Genomic DNA, 18255 nt, shown 5'->3' with positions numbered 1-18255 from the left:
CAGAAATGTCACTTTCCCTGGGAAGCACCTGAAAATTTGACCTTTTGCCCCAACTCTTCCTTTCAGTTGCCTTCTCTAGACTCTGCCATCTTGTGCTGGGAGGCCAGGCTGTGTGAGTGATCAGATTTCCAGATCCTGGCTGGGTGTCCCTCTCTGTTTATTCAGTCTCTGATTATCAATCACTGTGTGCCTTGGAAGCTGGCGAGCGTGCTCCCACCTTGTTCAGTCATCCCATTTCACTGCCTTCCTGCCTCTCAAGTGTATCAGTGTCAAGATCAAGCCCTAATGATCAAGGGGCGAAAAGCACTTGATAAGTCAACCATATGAAACAAGTGCTTGAAGAATGTGATGGAGGGTTAAGCTCTTCCAATGGCAGAAGAAATTTTTTATTTTTGTTTATTATTTTTGTTGTTGTTGTCTCTAAGAATTTTCTAGCCTTGGGAGGAGCAGTCTCTCCCCAGTCAGAAAGGGTTTTTAAGATGTTGAAAGATCATAATATATAGAAAATTAAAAATATGATTAATTCCATTATGAGACCTCATACATGAAAACCCAAATTTAGAAAATAAATCTATATGGTGAGTTTTCTCCTATTACACTTAGACTGGCTGAGTTACAGGCTCACAAGATTAAGGAAGTGCAAGGGTTTGATGGTGGGTTCTCTACAGAGACTCAGAATTGCTCAACTTCTTTATTCTACCCTTCACTACTTTTTTTTTTTTTAATGTGACATCCTTCTTAGGGGAGAGATTTCATGATTATCAAATTTGTACCTAGTGTTTATGTGTGCCAGGCTACAGGATTTAGAAGGTGGTCAAAGTCAGTCCCTATTGATAAATTGCTCATATCTAGTGGGAAAGCAGATGCATAATCACTGATTGCGATGCAAGGTGATAGGCATGATTGCAGAAACGTGTAACAAAGTGTTGTGAGTGCACAGATGAGGTAGAGACAAGTCGACAGGTAATTAGTTCCCATGTGGACAAGGATAGGAATAGCATTCCAGAAAGAGAAGGCATATTTCTAGAAACCAAAAACAGAGGCTGGAGCATAATATTTGGAAGAGTTAAGAGATCAGCTAGCTAAGATCAGCTGAGTCTAGCAGAAATGGCCTTGGTTGCTAAGTCTAGGATTTGGATTTTATCCTGTCCTTGTTTTCTGTCCTTAGACTGCATAATAATCACCCAGAATACGTGTTAAAATGCAGATTCCTGGGATGCCTGGGTGACACAGTGTCCGACTCTCGTTGTCCACTGGGGTCATGATCTCAGTTTCGTGAGATCGAGCTCTGAGTCAGGCTCCAGGCTCAGCGTAAAAGTCTGCTTGAGGTTTTCTTTCCCTTTCCCACTGCCCCTCCTGCTCATGCTCTCTCTCAAATAAATTAATAAATAAATCTTTAAAAGAAATGCAGATTCCTGGGCCTCACCACTAGCCACTCGGATCCAATTGGTCTGGATCCAAGGATTGTAATGTTAACTGGTGCCCCAGGTGATTGTGATGAAAGTAGACAGTGGATCATGCTTTGAAAAACTGCTGGAGGAGATAAACTCCTGAAGCAGCAGAGAGGTGGATGCTGTCCAGGGACATTGGTCGAATGCCTAAACTCGGGTAGGACAGGAGGGAGGAGGAGATATACCATGAATACCAACAGAGGAGAAGCCATCATGGATGGAAGCTTCGAACGTAATGCCTGGTACACATTTGGTGATTAATAAGTTGTGGCTGGAGCTGAATTTTTCTGTGGGGTCATTACTGTCTGTAGTCAGACATGGAAGAACAAAGATGTGAAGGAATCTACCACTACCTGAAATTGGCCACTGACTTTTGGAATTGAGGTCCTTCAAGGATGGAAAGCCAGGCTAATGCCCCCCTTGCAGGACAGGTCCCCACCAGCATGTAACAGAGTTCACGCTCCCTTCTGTCCCTCCTCAGTCACCTTGGGTCAGGGACAATCTGTTTGGGATAGACAAATCCCACCAAATGGATCTGGATCTGGGAATCCGTTTAGTGGGATCAAGACCATGTGGACTGTTTATAGGATGTGTCCTAAAGAATGTTTGCTTCTAAGCCCTGTGAATGAGGACTGGAGAGCTTTGGCAAAACTTGGATAAATATAACAAGAAGCTGGCAGATTTATGCTGCATTTCCAGCCCGAAGAGAGCCTTGTGCTCACCCAGTTCCATCTCAGCCCTGACTGAGAATGAATGCAGAGCATAACAGAGACGTGGGGCAGGGGAGGCAGCTGGAGCTGGGAGTTGGCTTCGCCTGTACCTTGCTCAGAACTGGGCCAGAGGGGAGCTCTGGCAGAGAGTTGCGCTCATCCTTGCAGCCACCGTTGATCAGTGCTTTCATTGTTTTGTGGGGGTGGGGGGGGCGCAGATGCTCTTCCTTGACACAAACATTCATTTGGGATGTTAGATATTCTGTAGTCTGGAAATGTAAAGTGTTTTATGTTTGATGTCGCATCAAAACGGTTTCAGAAAATATTTCAGTTGAAAAGAAAAACCAGACCGTGAAATTGGTTTCTTGCTATATCTCAGTTAGAGCAAAGTTTAGCTTAAATTTTGGTTGTAGGTCCAATCTATCCTTGAGTGGGACATATTTTGGTCAACTAGAGGGAACGCTGGAGAAGAGTGAGGTCATATTACCTGAGGCTTAACCTTCACTTTGTTACTAACTAGTGATGTGAACTTGAGCAAGTTGCTCCCCTCATGGGCTCTGTGATAGGTTTATCCTCTGGTAAAAAGACTTGAGACTCTGAGATTTACATGCACAGGGTGAATGGGGCATATTTTCAGGAATGATGCTTATGAGAGGTGAGGGATACAAGAGAACAGAGAGGAAATTTTAATTGTACTGCCGTTGACTCTTTGGAGTGGTCCTCTTCGAGGCAAGGGGGACATCTTTCAGATCTGAATGTGGGCTGCCCCCTAGTCAGAGTGTGACTTGGGGCAAAGGCAGCTCTTTTCTAAGGAGAGTGATTTCCAGAGAGGGAGTCAGCTCTCTCCACAGTGACCTTGCTTCTGAAGGTGGGATCTGGACTGCAAACCACAGGGTCTGCTTCAGTTCCTGTTTCATATGTTCCCAATATTATTTTTTCCCCAATAATGTGACTGGATTGTGCCAGATAACATTTGCACCACTTCTCTATTGCCACAATAAGGTTTTGTAATGAAGACCTGCATACTTCAGTGGCATGTAATTATTAAATATTGAGTCACACATCTGTAAGGTTCTGCTCATCTGGGCGGGGCTTGGTGGGCCTCAGGGAGACTGGTCCATGTACTTGCAGTCCTGCTGATTTTAGTTGGACTTGATCACTGTACAGGCCAACTGCTGTTGGCTGATCGGAGTGGCCCTCTCTGGGCTGAGGCCAGGGTAAGTTGGTGTACCTTATCCTTCAGAAGGCTAGTGTGCGCGTTGGTTCTCATGGCCATGGTAGAGGCAAGAGCAATCCCAAATGTACAGGCCCAGTTCTATTCTCTGGGTCATGCGTGCTGACATCAGCTAGCATTGGCCAAAACAAGTTGTATAGATGACCTGAGAATCAGGAGGCAGGACAGTTTAACTCATTCACCTTAATGAGGAGCTGCAGTTACTGAGCCAAGAGTCTAAATATGGAGAGGGGTGGTGAATAGGAGCCATCTTTGAAATCTGCTACAACCTCCAACTTCCATCTCGTTATCCATTCAGTGATTTTTGTAGCTTCCTCTTTTAGGTAGATATAATGATCTAATTTTTATTCTAATTAGGAACTTGAACTCCAACCAAGTTACTTATATCTGAATCCAGGGCCCAGCATAGACTTAGCTCAGGGCACTGACAACAAATATTTTGTTGAATGAACAAAAGCAAAAATGACTGTATGTTGGGAGTTAAAAATGGTGATCCCTAGGTTCTAGATAAAACTTGGTTTGTCAAGTTTTAGAATAATCAGTTGTTAAAAACATTTTTGAAATCAGTTTTTAATGATTTACCTTATTATTATTGTTAAGTTTAAACTATGTTCCTTGTTAAATTTTAACTACTATAGCCATGTGTGGAATAAACAGAGAATGTTTCCACCTCACCTTTTCCATTTCCTAGAGACAGCCATCATTACCAGCCAGTTGTCCTTCTGGACATTCTCTGGTGTCTATTCCTGTGCAGATGTGTTTTCTTTTGTTTTATTTCCTTTTAACCAAGAATAACATCCACTATGCATTTTCTTCAGCAACTTGTTTTTTTGTTCTTTTGCCCAATGAGACATATTAAAAAAAAAAAAAAACATGAATCTGGCAATTCTTTTTCATCACTTTGTAATTAATGGCAGTAAAAATGTGCATTTAAAAATAGTTTATATGCATGAAGCATGTCATTTTTCATTTTGCAGACAGTGCTTGGTCCTCATATAAGCTATCAGCTCCCATGCCTTTGAACCCCCTTCATAAAGAACTGTCCCAATCTCAGGGAGGAAAATTGATTCTTTTTCTTTGTGTTTTGATCTTCTTTGGGGGAAATCAAGTTCCTTGTTGGTATATTCTTAGTGATCTTCATCAAATAAATCAAAGTAATAGTTAACTTGTAATCATTCCCTTTTTATCCATAGAAGAGTAATGGTCTATGGTACTCAAGCTCTATAAGCTCTGTATCTGCAAAGCTGTGGTTGTTTCTACTATGATATTACTCATTGGGTAGTAATGTGGATAGTAACTGGTAGAGTCTTTTCACTAATAGATCTATTATCACATATTTGCTAACTTTAATTTTTTTCACTTTTTTTTAAGGACAGGGGATTATTTTGGAGAGGAAATTTTTTTATAGGGTTGAGGAAAACACTGGGGCGTGTAAGGGAAGGAAGCAGCATTTTCATCTCAGAAATGTGAAAATCATTTCCAGAGATGTAGGAGTTGCCATGTTCATACTTCTCATCAACCTAGTGACATCTTCAAGAACCATTTCAAATTATAATAATTTATTTTTAGGATTCAATGTTAAAAAAATACATAATGGTTAAAAACTACCATACATTTAGTAACACTTGACTGGAAATGGTATTTACTTACAACATTTGTATTATGAAAAACCCTACATTTCTGGAGTTAAAATGAACCTGTGGCCAGGCTTGAACATAGGGTTATTTTTCTCTATAGCAACAACATAGTACACTGAGTCCCAAAGTGATTCTCTAATGAAAGTGAAGAAAAGACACAGATTTTAGACTCACCTAAGTAAATAAAACTAAAATAAATTTAAAAACTCCTTGGTGAGGTGGGGGTGATGACTCATTCCTAGAGTAGAATTGGCAGTCATCTTCCAGGGATGACTCAGCTGCCTTCACTCTCACTTTGTGCCTTCTGATTCACCACGACCAAGGTAGGCAGAGGTGGGGCTTGATCATCTGTAGAAGACTGACTTTCAAAATTAGTTTACTCATTTATTTCTGTATTTACTTATCCACTTGGGAAACTTTTGTTCAAACAGAATGTTAGTTGAATGTGTGCAACTAATGAAAGCTGTTCTAATTAACTCGGGATGGAGACCCAGAGCCATCACTCATTTGCTTCCCACTTATTTCTGTCTTGTCACACCTATATTTATTCACATTTCATTTGCCTTAAGATAATGAAAAACCCTTGCGAGTGGTGGATGATGAGGACTTGGTAGACCAGCATCTCATTGGTGAGCTGAGGAAGGAGTACGGAATGACCTATAATGACTTCTTCATGGTGCTCACAGATGTGGACCTGAGAGTCAAGGTATGGGTTTCTGTTTTAGGTGATACAGTTATATTCCTTTGAATACAACTCGGAATTTTTTTGCCAGTGAATCTATTAGACATATGAATAAGCACAAATTATTTTATAAGTGTTAAGGTTTGGGAATGATTCAGATATTCCACATTGCCTTATAGAATTTGTGCCTAGAAATGCGGTCTATGGAAAGAGCTTGGTTGGATGGCCTCCTGTGGCCCAGCGGTTTGACTCAGACCAAATTTAGTGTCAAGCATTCATCAGACACTTGTTGAATAGCTACGATTTGCCAGGCGCAAGGGATAAAAGGTGAAGAGTATTTGGCTTCTTCCTTCAGGAAAGCCAGATTGAACATGACCTACTCTGGAAGGGCCTGGAAGTTTACCTTCTGATTCAACATGGACAAGATAGCAGGGTTTTATACCTACTTTCTTCCTATGCTTAGGAACAGAAGTTCTGAGCCATGAAAAACTGTGCCATGTAGTGACACTAATAATAATTATAAAATAGTAGCAAAAATATCTAACTTTATTAAGTGTTTTCCATGACAGGCACTCACCTCAACCCTTTACAATCCCTATCCCAAACTTCTGAGATAAATAACAAGTATTACTTTTATTTCCCAGAAGAAAAAGAGAGGCCCAGAGTGATTAAGTAACTTGCCCAAGTTCACCCAGTTAGCATTGCACTTCCTACCCATACAGGTGAGCTCCAGATCGCATCTCTGAACTATTCTTGTACACCAATAGCGTACCATGCTTACATGAAAATCATCAGGGAAAAGGTCACCAGGGCTATCAGAATAGCTGATCCATCCTGCAGTATTCTTCTGGATCTGGAGAGCGGTCCATTTATTAATCCATTCCTCACTTGTGTTGCCCCACCTCTAAGGCTGGGCTAGATGGGTCCAAAGGTCTCTGACAGCTTTCACATTGTAGTTTACTCAATTCCCACTGGAGGCATAGCTCCAAGCTAGGTCCAGACTTCTCTCTAGTTTACGTTGCCTCTGCTCAGCTAGCCTTCAAATCCATCTTAGGTTGCTGTTGTAAGTCCAGACAGCTAGGATCCAAGAAACTGAATGGCATTATCTTGAAGTTGGATTCCAATTTTTTTCTAAGAATACATATATGAACATGACCTAATTTTAAGTGACGATTGCTCAATAAAACAGTCTCTGGGAATCACAAAGGGTGTATGTAGATTCCTGATGGACAAAGAACAGTCCTCCTCATAGTGCAAAATTACCATTATAGTTCACGTCAGATGCTCTACAAGGTTATTCCATTCCCTTGTTGGTTACAGTATTTCTTACCTTCTCTCCAGTTGTGCAGTGAATAGGAATCAGTTTAGTCCCAGAGATAGGGAAGCAAACCTAAGATACATGTAATGAGGAAGGCATGAACCCTTTCCAACAAACGTATGCAATTAAGAAATTCTCATAAAAGGTAAGGGACAGTTGTTTCATGGATTCTGAACCTCAAAGCATCAGCAGAGGTACTTTTGAAGAAGAGAGTTTAGTTTATTAATCAATGTACCCTCCAGACTCTGATTTCTCCAGTGCTCTCCTGAGTTCTCCCAGGCTCTCTATCCTTCAAACAGAGGGAAGAAACACCCTTATACACTGTATGCTTTCTATTCTTTCTGAAACAGCAATACTATGAAGTGCCTATATCAATGAAGTCTGTGTTCGATTTGATTGATACATTCCAGTCCCGTATCAAAGACATGGAAAAGCAGAAGAAGGAGGGCATTGCTTGCAAGGAAGATAAGAAGCAGTCATTGGAGAACTTCCTATCCAGGTATCCCACCTTTGGAGATCCTGAGGAGGCAGATGGGAAGGTGTTCTGGGTGAGCTAATAAAAAGGTCAAGGAAACATGATGTAGACCTGTGTGCAGACCCTCCCTGGTGAAATGTCTGTCTGCTTCGTAGCCCCTAAGGCCACAGGGCTTAGTCTTTTCCTGTTGAAAGGGCTCTGGTCATAATGTTGACTGGGGTCAACTCCAAGCTTGATTGTTGATTTGGTGGCTTTGGATAGGTCTTTTCTCATTTTCTGCTCCTCTTGGGGCACAGAGTAGAGAATTCTGACCTGGGAGGTTTCATTTATTCCACCAGTGAATTTAGAGGGCTTTGTATACAGCGTTTTTATTTTACATGTTTGTTTATTAGGTCACTCTGGTTCCAAACAGGATTTGGAACACTATCCTTGATTTTCTGCTTCTTTCTAACTCTTCAGAAAACAACAAAAACCCCCTCTAGGACCTCAAAAGAAGAAATCCTCTTGACCCAGCTCCCTGATTCCCTGAGGAGTAGGGTTTATTGAAAACCATTATATGAAAATTTCAATAAATACATGGAGAAGATTGTTTTAGAAAATTGCTCTACTTTCTTCCTTCTTCATCCCTTCCCTCATGTTGGATAAAAATTCTACAGGGCTTTTGGGGATCTAGAAGGTGAAAACTGCAGAAATTCCTCCCACAACAAATAAAGGCACAGAAATCTCAGTGTAACATCTCCTCTCCTCACCTCCCACACCTAGTTATACTGAGTGGCCAAGACACTCCAGAAATGGAGCAAGAACTTACTTGGAGACTCATTAACTTGGAAACTGTTAACTTCCTGCGTATTCTCCATTCATGAGTTGGAAAATCAAGAATGCTATGACTAGTAAGTGAATAGATCATCTGAATTCCTCTAGATTCAGGAAGCTTGGGTCTCTTAAAAGAGAACCTCATGATGTGTAAAGAGCATAGGACTTCTTGTTCATCCAAGTTTGGGGCCTGCAATTTACTAGCTATGTTGATTTCTCTATGCTTCTCAATTAACCTGCCTTAAAAATTTCACCCATAAAGGGGAACATTAGCAAGTAGATCTGACTACAGACTACATCCCAGGGTTGCTGGGATCACTTTTTCTTTTTTCTTTGAGAGAGTGCATGTACTGTAGCCGGGGGAGGGGCAGAGGGAAAGGGAGAGAGAAAATCTTAAGCAGGCTTCACACCGAGCCTAAAGCCCAATAGGGAGCTCCATCTTATGACCCTGAGATTATGACCTGAGTCAAAATCAACAGTCGGACACCTAACTGAGCCATCCAGGTGCCCCAAGCGACCACTTTTTGTATGCTCACCTCTGTGCCAAGCACTTCATCTTCCTTTCCAACGTTAATCTTTATAAACAACCCTAGGATCTGAATACTGTAACTATTGCTGTGGTGCAGATGGGACAACTGAGGCTAATGGAGATTAAGTAACTAACTTTCTGTCAACATTGAGCTAGTGCCAGCTCTAGGACTCAGTGGCCCCAGGAGAATCTGGCTCCTAAATTTCACATTCTTATCTGATACTCCTTTTGAAAATATAATGTGAATTATTTTTAGTCTTGGAGCCAGAAGCCCAGAGTTTGAAGCAAAGGGAGACATCCCTAAAACCACAGGATTTCAGAACTGAAAGGAACTTGAGGTTCTTCCTTCATTCAAATTTCCAGGGCAGTGCAAGCATCTGGACTGAAGACGGAAAGGGCGTGCCTTTATAAGTACTTAAGGTTCAACTCAGTCTTCAGGCCAGTCTCTTGGCTAAGAAAGGGCTCTAACACTCCACTGGGCAGATGGCACTTTGTCTAGTTTTGGGGGCACTGAAACATCAGCTTCTGGTCCAGGGTCATCCCTCTCGATGGCACTGACTTACAGGATTGATGAGAAAACCTTTCTGTTACCCTTGAGGTGTTTTTCTTCCTTTTCCTTCCTTGCCCTGCACTCCCCTTCCTTCCCCCCCACCCCTCCCACCTTCCTTCCTTCCCTCCCCCTCCGTTCCCTCCCTCCCTCCCTCCCTTCCTTCCTTCCTTCCTTCCTTCCACCTTTCTTTTGGCAGACAAGATTCTTAGAAGTTCACTTTTGATTTTCACAATTAGAGTCAAATATATCCAAGTAATAAATTTAAGACCACAGTTGTCTCTTAAACTTTTAAGTTAGGCTTTTAAATCATATTATTCTATTTATAACCTAGCAAATTTTAGCTATCAGTTTTAAGGGGCTTTGAATAATGTTTGATCTTGCTTACAAACGCCATAATTAAACAATTTTATTATTTCAAACAGCCATTTTTACATTTAATATGTATTTTTTAATTGTTTGACATAAACAAACAAAACCTTGCTGAATACTTAAATGATCCAGTAATCTTGTAAATACAGTGAATCCAACGTTTTCTCAGATATTCCAGTAACTGCACGTGACTTAAAACCACACATCTAAGCCAATCACTCAATTACACATTCTAATCATAGTCTTAGGGTTGTCATTTTATTAAACCAAATTCTCTAAAATTTCATAATAACATAAATTATGTATATAAAGACCAGGATCCTTCTTAGAAATATAGATTATCACTATGATTCTTTGAAAATCTTCTCTTCTTAGTTCTAAATTTTCCAGGACTAAAAGATGCTTACCTGCTGAACCAACCCTGTAAACTCAGGTCACCTGTCCTCAACAGCAGACAGTTACCACCTAGTTCATTATTGTTATTTATAGCCAAGGATTTGGGCCAGCCAGGAGACCTGTAGCTACAGACATTCTGAGAGATTTTTCCTAACATCTCCAGGCAGGCTGTCTTTTTATAATTACTGTGTCATGGGTTTCAAACCTTGACAGGAAAGCTTGACATTATCTCAATTTCAATCACACACAAAATCTTGCAGCATTCATTCTGGCTGATCATGCATCCAAATCTGGCCTATCTTTGATTTTTAAGACTTGTATGCACATTTTTCATCTAAAACCTTTTGTACTTACCAGGACACTATAATATGTAAATATATTTTCCTTCGAATGTCAGAGCCTTATATGTATTCAGTACTATGTCAGGAAAAGGCATCCTCTGCAGATACTCAGAATGGATGCCATTCTAATTTGGATGTCCTATAACTGTGCATGACTTGTGGTCGCAACTCATGCAATCATTGTGCTGATAATTATCATTGATCTTAAAAGTCAAAGCAGAATTGTGTATTATTACCTAGAGGCAGGAATAGATTCCTGAGTTAGATTCCTGGTATCTCCATGTATTAGCTGTGTGACCTTGGGCTGATGACTTAACTTCTCCAGGTTTTAGTTTTTCATTTGCAAAATGTGAATAATAAGTGTACCTATTCCTAAGATTGTTGTGAAAGGTAAATTCAATACTAGAGGTAATGATGGGGGATGGGGCATCTGGATGGTTCAGTCCATTAAGCGCCTGCTTTAGTCCATTAAGGACTGCTTTAGGTCCTGGGATGGAGCCCCGCATCTGATGTCCTGCTCGGCGGGGAACCTGCTTCTACGTCTTCCTCTGCCATTCCCCCCATTTCTGCTCTCTGGCTCTCTCTATCTCTCTGTCAAATGAATAAATAAAATCTTTTTAAAAAATAAGACAAAAAATAAAGGTAATGATGGACCACAAGTTAGTGCAAAGTGGGTAATCAACAAATGCTGGCTATCGGTAGTGTTAGGACCAGTTATTCAGCTCCTAGTTAGAAAACTTTGTCATGAAGGGAGAGGTCAGAGGAGATTTAGTAAACACCTCAGGATTGAAACCAGGCAGAGAGAACGGAAAAAAAAAATTTTTTTTAAATAGAAGTTCTATAAATAAATGAATATCCAATCGGAATTTTCCTTCACATTTGCTGAGTTGTTGGTGAGTCTACACAGCCTGGTTTCAGCTGACCAGACTCAAGCCGGTCTGGTCTTCAGTGACACTCATCTGGTTCAGGCTATAATTACGTTCCTCTGAGACAGAAGCCCCAAAGAGTGGGCAAATGCACACTAATTTAGGAGTGCCAGTTAAGAGAAGCAAACACACACACAGCTCATAGAATTTTTATTTACTGATACGTTAAAGTGACAGGAGAACAATTTGTCTGAAATAAGGATCTGGGCTACAGTGACATCTCTTTTTACACCCTGTGGAAGTTATTTCCTTCAGTGTTGCAAGTTGGAGCCTCATATCTTAACGTGAAGGTCCGTGGGAGAAAGAATCATTCCTTAGGGGAAATGACCTTTGCCTGGTTGTGTCTGCGACAGGGAGTCTCAGATCCTGTCCCTGTCTAATCAGGACAGCATCCAGTGGTGCACACCGGTAAACAAGCCAAAATATACCTCACCCAAAATAGCTCCTTCGAGGATACCCTACAGCTCTGTGTGAGGCCAGGAAGGCTGGCCTGGTTTGGATGCTGGCTGGGGGCTGGGTGGGGGCAGGGCAGTGCTGGGCTGGCATGCCTCCTAAGGAAGCAGGGAGGGTACAGGAGACCCATGTTTGTGATCCGACAGCAGTCACTGTTCCCTTTCCCAGGAGGTCTTGGACAGTTTCAGACATTCCTCTCCCCTCCTCCATGCTAAATACATTCATCTCCCTATTCTCAGTGGACATTTTAGTTTTTCTTTCCCTTTGAAGAGAAACAAGCAGAGGAAGCAAATGTAATGTCACAGCAAGCAGTTTTTGGCAAGCCTTGCTACAGGCATCCATTGAGAGGTTGTATTTCATCAGACTATCATTTTCTCTCATTCACCCAAACCACTATTCCCCCAAGAGGCCATTTTCTTTGGGGTTGAAAACTCTCGTGTTCACTGTGAGGCTAGAATGGGCACAGGGAGAGAAGTCATGAATATAATCAACTGGCTTCCAGCTCAGCGAGGGTACTAACATCCCCTGGTTGTCTGCACAGAAGGCAGAAAGCAAAACCCCTCCCCTCCAGTGAAAGGGGAATTGGAGACAACTCCATACTGTTAGCCCTTGGATGCATACCCTCTCCTTCCTATCTCCCGAGGGACCCTGACTGCATCAGCCAAGCGCCAGGATCTCTGAGGGTGATAGACTAGAGAAACCATTATTACCAACTGTTTGATTTACCAGTTTGGCAAATTACTTCTCTTCTCTAAGCCCCATTTTGTCATCCATCAAATGAAGACAATAGGCTGTGTCTTCACTGACCTCTAATGATTTCCGTGTAGATGAACGTGAGCTATGAAATGATACACAAAGGATTAAATCACTTATCATATGGCATTTGGCAGATAAATGTCTGAGGTCTCTTCATAGACAACATTCTCCATCTAGAAGGCCACAGATCAAGCCACTATCTATATCCATGCCCTCGTGTAGACAACTTACACTGATGGGTTTTAATTTAATTCTTAGGTGTTATGAATTCTTTGAAGTAGATGCTATTTTTGGTTCAGAGATAAGGAAAAACTGAGACTTGGATGAACTCAGTGACACGCTCAGGGAACCCAAAAAGTTAGCAGTGACAAAACATGAACTCCGGTTATAAGACAAAAGTTTTCTACTACCCTACAGTGTCAGAGCAGAAACAGGTTTACTGTATTATATGCTGAAATCCTAGGCTCAAGGTGTAGCCCCATCCCACTTTGCAGGAGGGCTCTATAAGGTTGGTTTTCTAGTTGGTAGGCTACCTTTTAGAACTTGCATTTGCCAAAGGATGAACCACTGGCTACCGAAAAAGATACCTAGGGCTTTGTTTTTCCAGGAATCCTCCCTGACTCTTTGAACCACTTCCCCATTTTCCTTCTTCCTGTCACTGTCACCCTGTCACTGTCATCTGCTTTAAATTTAGTTCTCTTTTTCTACTCTATTTCTGTCCCTACCTTTGATTCTTGACCCCCTCCAAGCCCTAGTGAACTCTATTAGAACTTTTCTTCAGTTCTTCTGATTCCCTATTTCTGTGGTTACTATTTTGGCCAGTCTTCATGGCATCTGAGGACCTCATGTCTCCCCAAGTGACCCTACTGGGTGTGGTGGCCAGACTCATGCCTGATGCTTCATGCAAATGCCACAGTAGGCAGACCATGAAGTTATAACAGAAAAATTTCAAGAAATGTGGAAATGAAGTTTAATGGCTTTGTGGAACTATGAGATATTTCTAAGGGCCAGTGTTTTTTTATTCTGGGCATAGGCAAACCCGACAGCCAAAGTGACTACTTTCTTACATTAGCCTCTATTGTTCGAAGCAGTAATCACGGCCTCCTTTTTTATCCAGGTTCCGATGGAGGAGGCGGTTGCTGGTGATCTCTGCCCCTAATGATGAAGACTGGGCCTATTCACAGCAGCTCTCGGCCCTCAGTGGCCAGGCCTGCAATTTTGGTGAGTGGGAAGCCTCGTCATCACTGTTTTCCCATACCACTCTCTTCCTGGTCAATTCTAAAATGGAACATAGAAGCTTAGATCATCCAAATATTCCTCAGTCCAGACTGGAGATTCCCAGACACTTACTCAGTTGTATTGAGCATAAAGTTGCTTTCAGACTGGAGCCTTCATCAAATGCAGGGTTTTTTTGGATTTTTGTTTTGTTTTGTTTTTCCTCAATATTCTCCTCTCTGGGGTTCTTCACTGAAGTGTTTGAAAAAACCTACTGTTTTACTTTCAGTGATCTGTATTATGTGCCCTGTGGTTTATTTTATTTTATTTTATTTCTTTTAAACTTGTCTCAACATCATAAAACTCAGGTATCATCATTTACTTAGGTAATACTTAGCTACAAACACTGGGTCCTTCTCCGTAGGTTAAGTGTCTTTTATAAAACAGGAATGGCTTTGAGAATTAATATATTAATGGAAGCATACTGTACTACATTGCCACTCCCTTAAAAAGGATTTTGATCTATAATTGGACAGAAAATACAGCAAGATCTGTCAAACAGAATCTTATTTTAGGACAAGTAGGTCAAAGAGAAACATAGTTTATTATTTATTTATTTATATTTTTGTAGTGAACTACTCAGTGTTTTAAAAACTAACATTTGCTTTCTTTACCAAAATTATTATCCTAGTGACCTAAAGTATCATTTTGAATAGGAATGCATACAAAGGAAAATGCATAGTACATAGATAGAACTTACTACTAAGATCAGTGGTGAAGCAAGGAGCTAAGGGCAGTTTCAAAACTGGAATTTACAACTGAAATCTCATTTAAAATGTACTTCTACAGAGGAAGAATTTTGACAGTCATTGGTGGGGGGCGGGGAGTATCTAGAAGCTACAGACTAAAAATTCCATTCCTAACTGGATTACAGATGAATCAGCATTATTTTGATACTTCTGCTAGGAAGAAGAATCATTTATTAGTTATAAAACTGTGCTTAATTTATTTTAAGAAATGGGGGTATAAGTTTTGTAAAGCATTAACAGAGCCTGGGTCTTTACTATGACTCCGTATCTGTAAATTTAAATACATTTTAGTTTTAAGATATAAAATAATAACTCAAAAGAGGCAGACAACAAGCTCAGAACAGTAAAAACAACTAGAAAATTCACGAGTATTTTATGTATAGTCCTACTATCAAAGTAAATAAATAACGACTTTATATCAATATATAAGGTTGGGGTTTTTTTTGTATTTTAAGTATATTTTAAACTATTTGTAGCAACCAATGTTGCTAGGTAAGGCAGAAGTTTAGAGCGGTTAATAGCCCTTCACAATAAGAATGTAAATAAAATCATGGCTTACTTCAGCTGTCTAAAGACAGTTTTGGAACAGTTATTAGGTGATGTTTCATTTAATCTCTGCACACAGAACCGAAATCACATTAGTGCAAGCAAACCCTTTTGCAATATACAGGAAATGTAAACAAGTCCTATTTTCCAGGAATAATTAAATTCATGATCTTCCCTTTTGAAAACATGACTCAACGACAAGGAGAACAGAATGCTTCATTTCTCTGGGAGAAGAGCATAGACCACAAACTTTTTTTTTTTTTTTTGGATAGCCGTTGGCTAGGATTTTAGCCCCTCCTTAAAACAGCCTCAAGCCATGGCTACTGTCAGTTTTCTCCTCTGAACAATAAACTCCATTGATATTCGTATTATTAGTCTCAAGTTATGACCCTGAATAGATTGGCATTTTGTCCAACGCCATGAAATCTTGATATGATGAACTGACAGCCCCCTTGTCCTCCAGTGTTTTTTCTCCTGAATCCCTTGGTGTGCACTTCATCCTCAAAAGAATTCCAACAAGCTACCAAGGCATGACCTCTCTCCTTTCCTGAAACTTTAGCTGTGGGTGGGAAGCACGCTGTGCTTACTTAAGTGCTTCTCCTCTGAATCCTCTAAGTAAGTGGTAAGAACCTGCCCTTTACACTGACAAACTTTTGTGCAAGAAAGCTGGAAATATTCCTTTAACAATCACACTGGATAGGTTCTGCTTTTTTCTCCAAGAGACAGTTGAATTAGCCCAGTAAACATCATCCACCTAAATTGTTATAACCTCAGGCATGACTTTTTTTCAGCACTCAAATCAGCTCAGATCATCCCAGATATTTAAATGTTCCGACGGCTTCACTTTTGTTTGTTATTTAATAGAACCACAGTTTAAGAGCAAATTCTTCTATTTCCATCTACAGACAGAATAAAACAAAACAAAAAAACCCACATCTGACCCTGTTATTAATCCCAAATCTGAAATTAGGTCTTTCTCAAGGTTTTAAAGGTATTTAATGACTCTTTTTATAGAAAAAAAATGGAGTATTTTGCCTAATCAAGTTATGTTCTTTTTAATGTAGAGATTCCTAATTGTCAGCTATTGGCCTTCGAAGGTAAAAGATGATTTACCAACGTTATGGTTTTCTTCCTCTTTCCAGGTCTGCGCCACATAACCGTTCTGAAACTTTTAGGGGTTGGAGAGGAAGTTGGGGGAGTTTTAGAACTGTTCCCAATTAATGGTAAAGTGTTGTTCTTTTAAAATATTATGAACCACGGTTAAGTTAAATTGAATTATGTTAAATGGTACGCAAGCAGTGAGGGACCGTTAAGGTGAATGCAGCTCATTGAATTCATCCACCTCATGTGTACGCACGATGCATGTGCACACAAATGGGAAATAGGGTGCAATCATTAATATTGTTTTTAATAGAAAATCATAAGTGGCAGTAAAAGTATCCGCTTTCTTAGCTAGAATAATGCTGTTTGTCTGCATAGGACTGTGTGATTTACAAAGCATTTTTATCGATGCCACCTCATTTAATTCCCACAATAATTTTATGGAGCTCATGGAGCGTATCTTACGAATCCCCTTTTAATACATGGGCTCAGTACAGAAAGGCTCAGAGAAGCTGAAAGTAGATGACTAGTGACTCAAGTTTTCAGAAAGCAAATCAGTTCTTCCTTGCAAGATCAAGATCTTCACCAGAGATAGTGGCATAAACCCCTTGGCACGGAAAGCTTCAGTACCCTCCTCCTCCCCCTCCCCCTTTTCACTGACCATAATAGTTTAAATACATGTATCCACATCTTAGGTAATTGGTATTTTCCCCTTGGAGAAATTTTTTTTTGTTATAAGATTTTTGTTCTAAAAAAAGCATCAAAAGGAGAGCCAAATTTGCAAAGAAGTAACTAAGCTAATTGGAAATAAACTTAGAAATATCAACAATATAATCTTTGTTCGTGATACACTTGAAAGAAGTTGATCTTGCCAGAATTAAATTAAAGGACTGGTTTTATATTTTGCAACATTCCTATAAAAAAGACATCACATGTCCCAAAGTTTGACACTAATAATATTGTAGAACATCAGAGACATTTAATTTCTAGTGGAAAAAGTTCAGCAACCTTCTTTAATTGGATTCTGAACCAAAGGACTCATGGGTCCTCTCTCTATTCTCATAGTGATTTCTTCTCATTTTGATCTTTGCTTGAGGGCTGACTGTTCAATCCACTAACTACTTTTCTAACCCTGTTCTAGGGAGTTCTGTTGTGGAGCGAGAAGACATACCAGCCCATTTGGTGAAAGACATCCGGAACTATTTTCAAGTGAGCCCAGAGTACTTCTCCATGCTTCTTGTTGGAAAAGATGGAAATGTCAAATCCTGGTATCCTTCCCCAATGTGGTCCATGGTGATTGTGTATGATTTAATTGATTCCATGCAACTCCGGAGACAGGAAATGGCCATTCAGCAGTCACTGGGAATGCGCTGCCCAGAAGATGAGTACGCAGGCTACGGTTACCATAGCTACCACCAAGGATACCAGGATGGTTACCAGGATGACTACCGTCATCATGAGAGTTACCACCATGGATACCCTTACTGAACAGAAATGTGTAACCTTAGCCCCAGCCACTTTCCCCCGCAGTTGTTAAAGCCACAAATGGCCAGCTATGTGAAGGAGTTTTTCCACACTGCCTACATTCCCTGCCTTTTTCTTTCTGTGTTCTTTCAAAATTAAATAAATAGCAAACTTTTGCCTACTCATGAGTTGTTATTAAAACCTTAAATCATAAAGATGTTTAAAAGAATGCTCCAGTTCTCTAACTGGAGGGGATCTGGTGCTGAATGGATAATTCCCTCTTCTTATATGATAGATACTATTTGGAATACGAAATTCTATATAAAAGTATTTACACCCTCATTTACATTTTTAAAAGTATTCATTGGTAAGTAAAACTGATATAGAAAATTAAAGATCACAGCACAGATGTTTTCAGGAAACATCTGAACACATATAACAGAGGAAATAGCTTCTTAACACTTTCGGAAATGTCAGTCT

General features: G+C 40.3%; 1 protein-coding gene across 1 annotated transcript in view; it reads left to right on the top strand.

The window, feature by feature from the left end:
- Window positions 1-17956, top strand: part of CCDC80 (coiled-coil domain containing 80) — a 32630-nt gene extending 14674 nt beyond the window's left edge. The window contains exons 4-8 of the mRNA XM_032852208.1: window positions 5602-5738; window positions 7383-7531; window positions 13758-13861; window positions 16353-16433; window positions 17453-17956. Coding sequence (XP_032708099.1) covers window positions 5602-5738; window positions 7383-7531; window positions 13758-13861; window positions 16353-16433; window positions 17453-17799 — 818 coding nt within the window. The 3' untranslated portion in view covers window positions 17800-17956. The remainder of the gene's footprint in view (window positions 1-5601; window positions 5739-7382; window positions 7532-13757; window positions 13862-16352; window positions 16434-17452) is intronic.
- The last annotated feature ends 299 nt before the right edge of the window (window positions 17957-18255 follow it).

This window comes from Lontra canadensis, unplaced genomic scaffold (genome assembly GCF_010015895.1).
Source record: "Lontra canadensis isolate GAN:19392208 unplaced genomic scaffold, GSC_riverotter_1.0 scaffold6, whole genome shotgun sequence".
In the NCBI taxonomy this organism is placed as follows: Eukaryota; Metazoa; Chordata; class Mammalia; order Carnivora; family Mustelidae; genus Lontra; species Lontra canadensis.
Note: the sequence above shows the minus strand (reverse complement) of the source record. Positions and strands in the feature narration are given on the sequence as shown.